The sequence below is a fragment of the Melozone crissalis genome, unplaced genomic scaffold (genome assembly GCF_028551555.1).
Source record: "Melozone crissalis strain CALT ecotype California unplaced genomic scaffold, PUWL_Pcris_2 ptg000081l_1, whole genome shotgun sequence".
Classification (NCBI taxonomy): Eukaryota; Metazoa; Chordata; class Aves; order Passeriformes; family Passerellidae; genus Melozone; species Melozone crissalis.
In genome coordinates, this window is record NW_026535858.1 from 15,952,001 (window position 1) to 15,968,029 (window position 16,029).

At 38.3% G+C, this 16,029-nt stretch overlaps 1 protein-coding gene across 2 annotated transcripts in view; it reads right to left on the minus strand.

Moving 5' to 3' along the window:
* WDPCP (WD repeat containing planar cell polarity effector) overlaps positions 1 to 16,029 on the minus strand; it is a 148,202-nt gene that overhangs the window by 38,768 nt on the left and 93,405 nt on the right. For both annotated transcript variants that reach the window (XM_054290333.1, XM_054290332.1), the window contains 2 exons: positions 7,219 to 7,282; positions 1,067 to 1,169 (listed from right to left, as the gene is read on the minus strand). In XM_054290333.1, coding sequence (XP_054146308.1) covers positions 1,067 to 1,169; positions 7,219 to 7,282 — 167 coding nt within the window. The remainder of the gene's footprint in view (positions 1 to 1,066; positions 1,170 to 7,218; positions 7,283 to 16,029) is intronic.

Sequence of the window (16,029 nt, forward strand, 5' to 3'; positions counted from 1 at the left end):
GCAATAGCCTTGAAAGTAATGGATTTATACATTCTACAGAAACAGGCACATAAATGCATATATGGCCTCTCTGCATTTCTAGGTACTGGAGGGGCATTCCCTTGTGTGCTCTGGGTAAACAGGGAGATGTATAGTTCTAAAAGAATCCTGTGTTATCCAAGATCTCAAAGGTTTTGTGACTGACTCACAAAAAAAACCTTCTGAGCTTTAATCCTATTTTACTTCTTGGCATGGGATAAGGACAAAAGCTCAGTGCTCTCCTCTAATGATGCAGTACAATAAGCAAAAATAGAACTGTGCAAATTTTATACAAACATTTTTACGCTTTGTGCATTTTCTTCCCTTTGTTTCCAGTGGAGGTCAGCTCCCTAGACAGAGACACCTTCTCCTTGGTTCATGCTATAAGGCATGAAATCAGAATGGTCTCATGTGCTTGCATCTCTTCATGTCAATTCAGAAGAAACACAAGGAGAAAGTGAATGAGTTGTGAGTTCCCCTGCATGAAAAGTCATCTCTGTTTCAGCTGTTAATCTCACACTGCAACTTTAGCATTGCTATTCCTTATGGAATGGCAAGAATCCCACTGCATGCAAAGCTGCTGCTTTAGAGCCAGGATGTGAAGCTGTGCTCACATCAATAAATGTTCCATTCGAGTGCTGCCAAAGTATCAATGCTGCATGTGGCTCCAGTGTGCACCAGCAAGTATTTAAAGGTGAGTCAAATTGCCATTCCTGGCCTTAAATGTTGATATGAACAAAGATTTTCAGATTCAGTCCCTTACCAATTGCACTCAGTTCAGTTTGTATAGCCTGAACTTTTCTATATAGCCACAGTATGAATCTTTTTGCTTCATAGCTATCCTCACATGGGTACTGAAAGGAAAGCTGTGTGATTTTTATAAGCCTCCTTCTTTAGTTACCAATAAAAATTCTGTTCTTTAGTCACAAATGAAAATCCGGTCTCACTTTCAAAGAAAACAATAACGCCTCTACAAATATAACAACATGTTCTACAGGACAAGTATTGATTAAAACAAAAGGGCTTTTTAGACACCATTAATTCTTACCAATTCCAGTAGTTATTGATTCTGCATCAATGTCATTAGCCTTTCTCTTTGCCACTTCAGCTAGTGCCAATTCACCCTTATCTAGAGCAAGGTAATGGATGTCCTTTGGAAATAAAGAAGAAAAAAGATTAATCTAAAATGAATCTCAAAGGAGCAACAAAAGGGATTTTGAAAGAAAGAGGCTCTTTTATTATTTAGATCACAAACACAGATGGAACTGATGAACCTACCATTACATTTTAATTCCCTCCAATGCAAATGTATTTCCTTACTTGTGCTGTTGAATACAGCAATGAATAAAACACTGACCAATCAGGCACTGATAAAAGCAAAGCTATTCACTCAGTGTATGAAAGAAATCAATCTGTCAACTTTTAACATAACTTCTGTTGAATTAAAAGAATGTTGATAGGAGGTGGCTCTGTGTAAACCAGATCTGAAGTATTGGAACTCTCCTGGCTGACAGCCTCTATTTGGGGCATGCTAAATGCAGATGTGGTGCTTAGAGGCATGGGCTAGTGGTGGGCCTGTTAGTAATGGGTTGACAGTTGGACTAAATGACTTTTGGGGCCTTTTCTAGCCTTAATGATTCTATGACTTGAAGGTTTTCATTTTTTAAGAACTAATTTTTGTTTGAATGTTGTCATACACTCCCTGTTGAAGGTTGTTACCCTCACTGTTCTGTGAGAAAGAAGGTGATGGTCCTCCCTGTGCTGATATTGGAGGTAATAAGAGCAACAGTGGCTGCTCAGTGGTTGTAACATCCACAGGGTTGGCATGATTCTGAGTCACTCCTGAACAACAAGGAGCTTTCCAAAAATGTTGTCCAGCATGAACAGTTGCTAATACTCTGGATCTACTCTTTTATCTAGAGTCAAAAAACAGAGGGCTGCAGCAGGGGTGTTACCATTACACAGAATTATAGAAAGGCTTGGGTTGGAAGGGACCTTAGAGATCAACTCGTTCCAGCTCCCTGCCCTGGGCAGGGACAACCTGCCCTTCCACTAGGCCAGGTTTCTCCCAGCCCCATTCAACCTGGCCTTAAGCACTTCCAGGGATGGGGCAGCCACAGCTTCGCTTCTCTGGGTGACTTCTGTTCCAGGGCCTCACCACCCTCACAGGAAAGAATTTTTTCCAAATATCCAACCTAAACCTGCCCTCTACCAGTTTAAAGCCATTCCCCCTTGCCCCATCACTGCATGCCCTTATCAAAAGTCAAGGCTTTTCATTGCATATTAATATTTGAGGTGGAAACCACCTGTACTACAAACAGAGCTCTTTGTGGGAGAATATATTCCTGCAGACAAACTACACTCTAACTGCCCTTGGTTTTGGTCCTCAAAAAGTAAAAGTTTATTTCTGACCATTAATCAAGAGACAATTAACCTCCTTCTCATCTGGCATCACAGACACACGCTGCTCTGTGCATGAACTGTGACACAGAAAGTGAGAAAAAGAAGAAGAAGAACAGTTGGCAAAGTTTTTTCCCTCACTACTTTGCTGAGGATGCCATTTGACATCCAAAGATTTAAGTTATTCCTTTGTTCTGCAAGCCATCTGCTTGCAGGAATTAAAAGGGGAAAGGAGTGTTTGCTGGAAATATTGACCTCTGCATGCCATAAAAGCAACTATGTTTTCCCTAATGTAGAAGATCTCAGGTGAAACCACCCTTCTTTATGTGAGTTTACTGCCACCTGCATCAATATGACAGAAACTCTTACAGGAAAAGTGACTTTACTCTAGAAAGACACGTTTAGATGAAAAAGGTGAGAGTAATAGTGTTAGGAGAAGGACATGCTGCTTTCAGTAACCCCTCATTTAACAACAAGAACAAGAACTTTAAAACAAAACAGAAAATCTTAGAGAAATTGAGATGATTATGCAGGAAAGCCTGGAACTGACTTGCAGAATCTGCAGAGTCTGCAGGAGACAGCAGTGTCTTCTCATCACAAACACAGGTGTGACTAAAAAAATGTGCAAATGTCTTGGAGCAGAGTAATGGGTTATGAACTTGTGGTGAACTCTGTATTTCCTCTCTTTGTAGGTCTAACTTGGTTGTCGGGAGAAAAAGGCCTGAGCAGCAAGGTATGATTTCTATGAAGATTAAACAGCAGATACTGTCGCCTTATTTAGATAACAATAGAAGACCCAAGGGCTCTTGGACAAGTCTGAACTTACAGAAATTTGGATGTGCAGGCAGACTTACTTAAAATACATTCTGACAGTGTTTAAGGATTGTCTTTGTAGCTGAAACTATGAGAAGTATTGTATACCTCTGTGCAATTTCAAATAGCAAGCTTGAGGATGTAGTGGAAACAACTGCAGAAAATTATGAAGTTTTGTCAGTGAAGAGCTTGTGCACTCTGTGTATCAAAGCAGCTGTTATTTCAGGTCTTGGTTTTGCTCATTTTCTGGTTTGAGTAAAAAAATGTAAAGGTGTTAGACATCCATCATTAAGTAACAAGGGCCTTGTAAGAAATAAAGGTTTGCAGTAGCTTGGCAAGTGGCTTGCTTTGTTCCTCAAGTCACTGGTCATGAAGAACAATAAAAAAGTAGCCTTTGCCTCATCTCTAAACCAGAAACAAAAGATTACAGATATGAAATCTCCTAATTAGACCATTTCAGATCTAATTTAGGTGTTTCTCATTCAAATAAACCAGCACAAGTAGATTTTTCTAAGAATTTATAACTCTCTGAGTAGATTAAACCAGGAAACTGAAAAATAATTTAAAAAAAAGAAGCTTTTTTTTTTTTTAACCAGATTACAGGCTGCTTTAAAGAATGACAGGAGAAAAAGGAATTAAATTATCTGAATATTCATGAAGGAATTTTTTCACACAATTACCTAAGAATTTATAAGTCCAAAGATCACATCTCTCTCAAATACAATGGTGACAATAAAAACAAATTCCAGCTGCTTATCAGGAGCTTGCTGAAAGGGCTCTATTTTATAATTTAACAGCTTGCTTACTTTTTGGACTACTTCCCTTTCCCCCTCACCTTTGTGACTCACAGAGCTGGCCATTGGCAAGCAGAAGTCATTTGAAACACGATGTGCATTTGTCTATAGGATATTTCTGGGCAACACTCCAACATTTCTTCGAAGCATGCACTTTCCTCATCAGTGTATCACCCAAGATCTGACAGTTTTATTAAAGTGTCTTTTCCTTGCATTTTTTGCTACCTTTGGTACATGGGATGGCCTTTTGAATTTTCAGCAGCTGAGAGCTGGACTGCACTACAAAAGCATTTCAAGCTAACAACCTTTCCACTGCTTGATCTTTTCTGTCACAGATTGGATCAGTCACTGTCCAATACTTGGAGCTGTTGTTCTTAATATTATGTCCTTTTCAGTTTTTTGGTTTTTTTTTTAACTTTGTAGGAGATTATATTAATTGATGGACTTGGATGTGACACAAGGGTAAAGCTCAAGGAGAGACACAGCAGTGTATGTGTCTTGCTATGGCCTCATCTAGTGACACTATAGCTATAGTTGTAAGCCTTTTTTGTTTTTTCTTTTTCATTTCTTTGAAATGAAAAATTAGCCCTGAGGTAGCATTCTCTCAAACTACTTTGCAGTCTCAAAACAAATAATAGGAATGCTGTAGAGCCCTGTTTGGTGAAACTGATGCTCAGGGTAAATTCTCTAAGATATAGGACATTTTCTCAGGTGATGGGTACTCAATGTTTGCATCCTCCTCAACCTCTGTTGTATCTATTCCTCTCTATCCTTTCCTTTTTGTTCCTTCTCTGCTCCCCTTTAATTAACAGCTCTTTCTTATTTTGCTTATGCCATCAGGTAACTTTATTTAGACTGCTATTTCTTCTTGAAATTCCATTAAATTAATTTGGAATAAGGCGATGTGACCCTGAGAGCTATCTGAGGTTTTAAAAATGGATAAAACTGCTTTAAATATATGCAAAATCAAATTTTGTTGTATTTGTATACTAGTAATTGCATTTTGCCCTACATAAACAATATATAGGAATCATTCAATATTAAGCAGAAGTGAGGGATGCCCAACCCTTACTTAGCAGTAGCATTGTTATACAAATACCTAAAAGGACTGTAAGGTTTCAGAGAACAGGTTATCTAATTTTCACAAGGTATTAAGCACAATGAAGCCAAATTCCCTAGAAATTACCATGCACAAATAAATACTCTTAATGACCTATGAATGTTTAAACTTCTTGAGTCCTGTACTTAGTGGACTTGCAGCAGTCCCACTGTTAGCTTATTGTAAAGTTTGTTCATTAGTGACTGACTTAGACAATGAATTAGCAAAAGAGCATTTCCCCAGAGGAGGCAGGGATGTGTGCTGCTTGTAGCATAATTTAGGGGCAACTATGAGGAATTTCAAAGGTAATGCAAGCAGAACGAGGACATTAAAGAACTGGTTTTGATCTCACAATGACATAAGCCAGGAGGAAATTTCAGAAATATACATTTATGTTTAAGGGCATTGGTAGGATGGGAAATGAAGAGTAGGTGTTGAGAGAGGAAAGAAAAGGCAAAGAGTAGGAAAGGATGGAGTTAATTGCTTTGTGAACAGTGAAACTCCTCTAGAAGAAAGCTGGAGAGACTTTTTGGTGACAGTAGAACACGTTATCTATCACCTGTGGAGTCAGGTACTGACAGTCCCTCCCTCTTGCTAGCAGCTGTGCACCCATCTCAACACCCAACACTGGTGTTTCCCACCCTGGAACAGAGGTGCTCCCTCAATTCTGCAGTCAGCAGAGGGAAGAAAAGAGAAACAGAGCACATAGAAAATGCTGTCAGTCATATAAGAGAGGGCCTTTGATGCAAATGCTGGTGATATTTTTTCTGTCAGAATGGCTAAAATTAGGGAGTATTTATTATCTGTACACTGGGAGAGCCCTTGACAAAAAGCTTTAATCTGCTCCAGACATACTACAGTCTGAATCTTATATGTGGCTGCAGCAGTGCTTAGCATGATTAGGTATAAAATTTGTATTGAAGAGGTTACATTTAATAAAGAGAGAAAAGGAAAGAGATGATCTAAAAAGACAGAAAATCGAGAGGAGTAAACATAGAACATGTAATGAATTTCCTAAAAGTCTGACATTTCCATCACATTCTTTTGATGCATACTTAGTAAAGTTTATCGCAGTATTCACATCTTTCTAATTAGATGGAACAAGCCAGATGATTAGAGCCGTGAAAAAAACATCAAAAGGTTCACACAACTTTTTATATAATTAGAAGGGAATTTTCATAACCCCTAAAAGCAGGATTTAATTGTGTAATTTAACATACAATTTAAATATCAAGATCAAACTAGCAGGGCAAGTGACTTAATGGGATAAATGATATTAACATCTAGTGTCAAAGCTTAATTTAAACAACAGAATGTCTTCATTATGCAAAAGAGTCAAGCAAACGAATCGTTCAAAGGGCCTTTTTTTCAACAAGCCCTTTCCTATTGTTTCTTTGAAAACAATGAAATCAGCTGTGGAGCAGCAACATGCTGAGAGACTAGGAGAGCACGACTGGCTTTGTCCATCTGACCTCACTGTGACATTGTGGTGCAAGATCTTATAAAACAAGAACCTCCTGCAGTGCTCACACAGAGGACCTTTTAAGAGCTGGTTAATTTTACTTTTGTAGCTAATTAAATGGGAGGAGGCAGAGTGTGCATGAAATGTTAAAACCCTTGTGTTGATGCTGCTGAGCTTTGTTGTTTTAAAAGTACCAGCAGAAGCGTTCATAATTTGTCACTTTTCACAAAACCCCAAGAGACAAACTAAGAGCATTCAGGATCCCCAGGACATGGACAGCTCTTGTGTCCAGGACTCAGCAGTTGGACTTAAAGGAACAAATTAGAAATGTATAAGCTTATTAGAGTGAAAGATGACATTCACCCACATGAGGTCAGATGAAGAAAGGGAAAGTTTAAAAACATGTACAATAATTCCTGGAAACTTAAGAATAGCCTGTAGGCCCCACTGGGGAAAATGTCAGTGACTCTGAAGATACTAAATTCCTACTGATGAGTTTCAGGATGGCAAAGGTAGAACAGTTCAGTCTTCAGTATGTGCCCAAGGCTGCAAATGACCTGGAACTGTTTTAATGTGTGCAAAAGATGACAAATAATATCCTTCAAGAGCCCCTGTCTCCAGAAACAACTCACCATGAACAGGTCCCGAGCACCAATGTCGACAGCAAGCAGAAATGCTTTTTCAAACCTCTGATACCTGAAAGAAAAAGGAAACACGTTGCTTGCTGAGGTTAACTTAAGAGCTGCATCACATTTTGCTCATGGACAAGTCCTTCAATGCTCACCAGAACTGATGCCAAAGTTTTATTGGGGAAACCTGATAGGCTCATACTCAGACTGCAGAACTGTGAGGGAGGACAGTGACTACCCTTAACCTTCTTAATTGCTTAAAACCTTCACCAAGTGGTTCAGTGTTGAGCCTCATCATATCTGGTTGAATCAGAAGGGAGCTGAAGATCCTAACAAATCCATCCTTTACAAAGATAGCAACCACAACACAGATAAACAGTATCCCCAGCAACGCTGGTAGGAGCCTCAAAATCCTCTACAGAAAATACTAATCCCAAATTTCACATTACTTCAGAGGTCCAAAACTACTGAGTTTTGTCCTTGCAGACCCCTTGATACAGCTCTCTGAAGATGCTAATCCAATTGAGTCATGAATCCTCAGGGACTAAAAAAGGTAGGGGGTGATACTGTTTTGTCTCATAACTACCTTAGCCCAGCATTAGAACAGAATCCTGAGAGCTTTCTGAGATCCTACAGTGAAAAAGATTGCATCAATGAAGCAAAATAAGGGTCAAAAGAGCAAAATTACCTCTAGATATGCTCTAGAAGGCACCACCTGAGCATCACCCAGAGATGCAGTAGGGCAGGAAGGGAGCAGTGTGAATGTGGAACTTCACCTTTGAGGACCATTCCTTTGGCAAGTTGAGACCTTGCTGAACAACAGCTCCTTCCATGTGTGGTGACAGACTGACCCCTTGGTCCTACCCAGACACCACACACCATCTCCTGGGAGTTACAGCAAATAAAAAACCCTATCCACAGGGGATGGTGGGACAGGGCCAGGGTGTGTATATCGTCCTGTGTGCAGTCCTGGGGAATTCCACAGAAGCAGGAGGACACGAGCCATCCTTCAGAAGCTTTCTGAGGATGTTATTGGGGAAACTTGATAGGCTCATAATCAGATTGCAGAACTGTGAGGTAGGACTGTGGCTACCCTTAACCTTCTTCATTGTTTAAAACCTTCACCAAGTGGTTCAGGGTTGAGTCCCATCAGATCTGGTTGAATCAACATTGCATTGGCAAATGCTAATCCCAATGGAAAATTCAGCATTGGGCTAATGTGTCTCTTATACTAAACATAGATAACCATTATGTGAAATTGTATTATGAGAAAGTGATTCTATCTGTACACATTTTCCTTTATTGCACATTTTTAACTGTTTAAAATTAGCTACGAAAATAGGTTTGGTGATTAGTTTTAGAAATGCAAATACCCCAATTTTATTTCAGCTGAGAGGCAGAAGATTGATTCCATATAGAACAATTTAGTATTGTTCCATTACAAAGTGGGTGAATTTCCCTTTCCACCTGTTAACAATTTCAACAATGGATCAGTTGTAGACACTTGAGGTTTGGAAGGAGATGACTTTTTTGCCCCAGTGGGGAAAAAAAGCATTGTGATTTCTCAGGGTTAGAAAGGTGTAGGCTGTGCTTGTCAAATTAATATTGTCAGACAGCATCACATGGATGCCAGAATTTGTACATCTCTGCACCTTGGTGGTGCCATAGGAAACAGTGGGCAGTGCTGCAGCTCCTCCTCAGGCTGGTGTGAACATGAGGAAAGATGGGAATCCTGCTTCCCCTGGCTGGATAAAGTAATCCCATACGATGTACCACACCAGGATTCCTGTTCCCGGCCACGGCCTCAGCGGTTTCCTGGCTCCCTCCTGTTACAGCCTTATCGCTCTCCTCTCTTCTACCACACACTTGGAATGATTCATCAGATTGCAAGATAGAACCAGAGAGGACTTTTCCTCAAGGAATAACATTCGTGACAAGAAGGCATAATATGTTAGCTTAAGTAGAAAAGGAAATGCACTCTCCAGGTGAGGTTCCTAAGAGCTGGAGTGGGGAGCCCTTCCCTCCCTAAAGCTAATCTCCCTGCTGTGCCTTCCAAGTACTAATTTGCAGCCCTCCTCACAGAACCAGTTTAAGGGAGGGGAAGAGATAAATTAAAGTTAACCTCTTGATTGCCAGGGAACAGGCAGTGCACCTCCACTTTCTCGTGCCTGTCTGTGTATCTGAAGTTTCCAGCATGATTCCTATGACAGATTTTCATCAAAATACATGGTTTTGCAATGATGCTTTTGAAGCTATACTTTAATTAAGAAAAATAAGTAAATGTTAAAATATGTGTATCTTGAACAGCTATCATGCTTATATTTTTTTCCTAGCATGTTTTTTTTCCATTATGGATTAAATATACATTCTTAGTACTTAGAGGGGAAATGGGAAACTGAACAGAAACCAGCAATATGACTGGCTAAAAAGAATGTCTATATCATTATTTTGTATTTCCAAAGTTATCACTACATAGACTATTTGAATGACATTTGCTTTAGCCAAGGAAAAAATGCCTGCAACAAAAAAAATATAAAAAAACTTTCTCATTTGATTGACTTGCAGAACAGAATCATGGCCTAAGGCTGTAATTTCTTTGCAGTTTCACAAAGATTTCAATTATTTTTCCTTTAATCAACATACATACTTCAGTCTCATTATGGCCCCTATTCATAAAAGTGTGACATTAACTCATTATTTTCAGATCTGCACTAAGGAAAAAAAAAGAGGGAAAAAAAAACTATCTAAGAAATGCTCTTCACAAACCAAGAATGTTGCAAATAACAATCACAGTTACTTCAGAAAATATTATAAAATAAATTGCTTTAAAAGAAAGCAGATGTTACAAAGAAGGGTGACAAGTTTTTTTTGCTTTACTTAGGCCAACAGTATTAAATCAGTCAGGAATATCCAGCATTTTTTAACCTAACTTTACAAGAAGATAACTGTTATTCTGAAACCCTTTGTTATGAAAGTTTTGTTGGTTTTAATGTACATAAACCATTAGAGAGAGGTCTATATAGCATGAGACCAACCTCAAACTAATAAAGTCTGTTTTATAAGCAGGCTTTATCCTAGGAAGACCTCTTACTGTTGCTAACACACTCACTCAACAGTTTATCAGCTGCTCAAACAAACAAAATACCTCCCAAGTAAAACCTTCCCCCTTTTGTTCTTGTGCTACAGTCAGCAGGAACGATATTTGCTCTCTAAAATGGAATCTCCAGGGCCCTGGTGTTGAACAATATCTTCCCACCCCCTCCTCCTCCTCGCCCCTCATTGCTTGGTTCACAATAACTCCAGCAATCAAGACTTACGTCTCTTGAAAAAGAGAGATAAGGAAATCCACCTGCAAACCATGAAGTTCAGCCATTTGTTTGGTCAAAATGACAGGCAACAGAAAATATGACCTTCAAGATTAGAACTCTGAAACTGCAATTAACTATGTAGGACACACAGGAAAACACTTCCCTGCAAGCCATTTAGTAGATACCACATTAACTTCAAATTCTCACATAACTAAAGAATACTGTTATTATTTGCATTTCTGTATGCATTCTAAATAAATATAAAAAATTTCTGTTAGTATGGACAAGGAAATCAAGGGGAAATGGGACTAATATAACAACAGGTATGTAGGTCAAAAATAGTCAAGGCAGAGAGGAATCCAGACTTGCCTTCCATGGTGAAGTGACAAACCTGCTGCCTGCCTGTATTTTGGGAATATGACCTAACTGAAATATGCCAGGAAATAATTTTATTTTAAAATTAAATAAAATATATACACAATAAAAAAAATATAATGTTATCTGTAACTTCAGAAAGGCTATTCTGTTCACTGGCATAAATAATAAGAGAATCAAATGCCTGGGATTTACTTCTGTTGGATGTTCAGAAATAGTGTAATTTGCAACATTGCTGATCAAAAAAATGTGTATGGATTGTAGCCTGCAGAGAAGGGACAAGAAGTCTTTTTGGTCTTTAGAAAATGTTCTACAAATATGTAAAAAGGCAAAATATTTTCATCTGTACTCCACAACTCCTAAATTGAATGTGGTCACTCAAAGATAGAGATACATTTTTTCAGACTGAAAATGGTCAGCTTGAAAGCACTTGTAATATTTAACCATAATATTCAAGCATCTTTTAAGACCTCCAAGAACCAGGAAAATAAAATAAAATCACGTGGAGGGAGGAGGAAGGGAAGGGAGAGGGAGCTCATGCAGGCAAGCAATATAGTGCAGAAAAGATGGAAACATTTCTTTAGGGACTAGTTACAACCAACAAGCCTTCTTAGACATGCTCATCGACCATGTAAGCATATTCCTTGTGCTGGGCTGATAAAGGAGGGCTGCAGCAGCTTTTGCCTTGTCTTCAATAAGAGTACACAACATTTAGAAAATAATCTGCAGGGGAAGAGCTCTGGCACAAATAATATTTATAAGGCAATCCTTTTTAATGGAAGAAATTTCAGAGTCCTCCTCATCTCACAGTCCAATCAAGAGTGATATGCATTCAAAAAGTGGATATTAAATATGCACTGAGCAAACAGAACAGGAAAAAATGAATATTGAAATAATTTACATGTAATCAAACTACACTGAAATTAAGTTTTAATTGTTCAGTATTCCATGATGCATATGCAGATTTTAAAGTATTCAGAATATCAATCAAGTGTTTACTTACATCAAGCAATTGTATTTAAGCATACAAAACAGATGATGAAAATATGTTCAATCAGCTACAGCACCCAACATTTACTGCTGGGTTTACATGATCACTTTTAATTCAGTTATTTCATTTAATATTTCAATTTAATAGCTCATTCTTTCATTCAATTTCTAGGCATCTTGCCCATTTCTTAAACACAATAATAATAATTATTCATAAAAGGAGCTGTTTCCTTATAAATTCTCATATCAGCAATTTTTGGAACAGAAATGGTTTTCATGCTTTTTTCCCCCTCAAAAGATGTTGTTATTATCTGAAATATTTTCCTTTTAAATTAGACAATATTAAAAAAAAAATAACATCTGTAAAATTACTCTGAACCCTGTTCTGTTGGAATTCCAATCCAGAATAATTAGAGATTATCAGGTTAAAGAACCTAAAAATTGCGTGGCTGGGTTGCTAAGTGGTTGATTTAAATGGGACAGATTAGTTTTTCACCAACTGTTGATCACAACACCACTGATTTAGGCATGCAGCTGTATGTCAGCTTCAGAGCCCTTTTACAAAATCAGGGCTAAAAGGACTTCTATATTTCACAGGAAAAATTCTCATGTGTAATGGTCCTTAAAATGACAACGCTGAAATTCTATTGAGCTCCAATAAGATACTTTAATGTAAATTTTCAGTAAATTCTGAAGACTTAGATTGCTGTGTAATCCATTGTATATAAAGTATAGTATTAGTCAAAGGTTTATATCCTGCATTTTATATTGAATGCTGAAAAAGTGGTACTTAAGAGTTCCTGGAGAGGAATAAATACATCAAGATTTCACATTTCTTTAAAAAAACCCAGATAAACAACAAAAGAAACTCACTTTAAGCGAAAGTCAACCAAAACCCAAAATGATTTTACCCTAATGAGTTCAGTAGGACGCCCTATTTTAAATAAGGTGCTTGTAGAAAACTGAATGCAGCCTGAAGACCAGGAACTCTCCAAAGAACCTATTTTGTACTTCCTTCTATAAAGGCTCAGCACAGTAACTCTTCCTGTTCCCAAAAATTCCCTGCCAGAACATCCTCCAGCCAACACTGTCCTTCTCCCAGCAGGGCATGCACGGCCCCCTCCCAGCCAAGGTTTGAACAAGGGGCCATGTGGACCCCACTTGGTGTTCCGCAGCACAGGTCTTGATTGGCAGAACTTCTATCTGCTGAACTTTCACTGTAGCTTTTTGGGAGGCAGATAACCTCCTGCATTCTATTTAACCCCAACTGGTTGCTGATTTTCACAAAACTTGCAGGCATTTGCTTATTTCTGAGACTTCTACCCTCTGTTAAATTGGCTGAGATTCCCCAGTGATTCTGGAAGTTAGTAGGGAAGTGGCAAAAGGATCAATGGATGCATTGGAAAGCTCCACCCTCTGAGATGCCAGCAGTATTATTTTGCCAACCTGCTGTTATTATGCCACAATGCTTTTAGGTTATGAGCTCCTTTGAACAGGACACAAACCTCTGAGGAAGGTTCACAGCCTCGTTACCTTCTAAGATACCAACGAAGAGAAAGTGCTGCAGAGCACACCAAAGGCTAATGGAGAAACAGCCACTGGGTCTATGTGTGTGGAGTCAAGGGGATAATCTCCTAAATTGTATCCTAAATTGTATTTTAGATGCAGGAGCCCTAAAAGTTGTCCAGGCATAATCTATACATCCCTTCAGGCCCAGATTTAGCAAAGCATTAATGCATGGGTTTATGACCTATAATTTTCCATGGGCCCTAAATATGGGCATGTTAAGTGAAGTGCTGGATTTGTGGCTTGAGTGACTTGTTTAAAAAGAAATCCCTTATGGAACCTTTCAAAGGTCATACACAAATAGGTCTCAGGTAAGTCAGAGAATAACGATGAGAAAATACAGTATACAAATAGAAAAATACAAGTATCTCAAGGCACCCAAAATTTCAGTCACTTGAAAGATACTGTCAAGTTACATAACTCTGACCTAAAGGAAGTCCACCCATAACTTTATAGATTTTTGGGCGTAGAACTGAATGCCCTTCACATCAAAGGGTACCCTTTGGTTTGAAGCAAGAAAGCAAACAAGCAAACCAAATTAAAAAATAGGAAGAAAGAGAAAGCTAATAAGGGGAGCCAGACAGAATGACTCTCTGGCCAGAGAAAGCCCTTGAGGGCTTTAACTGGTTGTGAATCTTGAGGTCGTTCCCAAACCAACCATAAAAAAAGTTAATAATCTTTGTATGTGATTCCTATCTTCTAGAATGATATTCTGCTCTAGGAAACCAATATTTATTTTTGAGTGAAATAGTTCAGCTGACTCTGCCTTACACACTTCTCAGGACAAAATTTTGAGTCAGTTTTTCAAGTGAACCAACTTAATTTTTGAATGAAGTAGTTTATTAATAAGGGATCATTTAAACCTTTAAAATACATAGCAAGAAATAGTTTAGATATATGAAATATTCTAGAAAAAGCAGTGGGTCTAGGTATAAAGAAGGATATGTCATTTGTTTGTTGAAATTTGCTCAAATTAATTATAAACCAGTTATAAACTGTAACACTCTGGAACTGCCTCATACCTACACTGAAGAAACATTTGTTTAAAGATCCTGATTCTATGAACACTTATGCCACACACTTCCCATGTGATGCTGGTCATTCACATTGGCTTGGGTTCTTGTAGGATGGGCCACTGAAAAGTATGACTGCATCCCCTTCCTACTGTGAATGAGAATTCTCTCATATGTGACAAGGGCTCCAAAATTTTCCAGAGCAGGTGCCATAAAAGTCTGGATAACAGGAATTGGTTACTACCATAAAATGTTATTACATAAATTGAAACTATTACAATTTGTATATTTTAAAACTAGATCCTGTCTTTTATTGTAATCTGTACTTCCTTTCAATTTCCTACACTCCTTATTTCCTTTTTCATACTAATTTTCCTTCAAGAGAACATATATTTTGTTGCCATAGCAGTATTTCCCTACCTTGCAATTTTATCGTCGTGGCTTTACTTCAGGTTTCTCTAAGCTGCAACCAACATCCACCCAGCAAACAGAGGCTTCCCCCACCCCCAAACCTCTTCATTCCTCCAACCTCTCACTACTTAGAAACTTCTCAACAGCGTATCTTTATCTTTAAATACAGACACACTCCAACATACTCTTCCAAAGTACTCTGGGCTAAAAACAGGTGTTAATTAAAAATGCTGATAAGAGTCAGTGACACCTGTTGTTTCACATTTATTTTACTCAACCCTGTCTGTTAAATCCTAGCCTTTATTGCATTAATTCGCTTCTGCTTTTCTTCTTTTCCAGCTTTATCCCTCTCACTCTGGTGATCATGTAAACTTAACAGTATGTCTTGAAAGCTGGATTTTATTGAGCAAACATATCAGCATGTCTACACACTAAAGACAGCTATATAACAGAGGCCCAGTATCATTGCTGTGGTTAAGGATGAGTTGCTGCCTTTATAATAAATCCCTATTGTGTACATGTGATATCTCTGCAATTTTGAGCTGCAGCAGATGGAAATTTGGTATTAAAGTTAAGATGAACAGGCCCTTTTCCTCCTTGGCTTTCTATGAGGTACAGGGCCAATTCTCCCTCATGCCTGACATTGGATAAGATGTGCTTTTTTAGTGCTAAGACTTCTCGGAGAAAACATATTACCTCAATATTTTCTAAAGCTGGCTGCCTAGAGATAAGTATCTACTTACAGAATCACGGTGCAGGGCCAAATTTTGAATCATTTGCTGAATTATGGGTCCATTAGAGTATATTTACCTTTTCCATCTATGTTTGTCAATAACCAAATTATTTCTTTATAGTGAAATAATGCAGTGGTAATGTTCATACAATTCCCAAACATAACAGCTCCATTGCAGCAAATATAGCCACGGAAGAGACAGACAAAATATTGTCTGGAACTTTGTATGAATTTTGGCACATTTTTAAGGGAGCAAATAGAAAACTATTGAGTCTGATGTGCTTTTTCTGCACAGCATCATGTCCAGAACATAAAACATAGAAACAGCCTTTTCCTGAGACTGAAGGCACTCCTGACCTAATCCCTTACGATTAGCTGGGAGAGAATATTAGAACAGGGCAAGCATATGGTGATACTT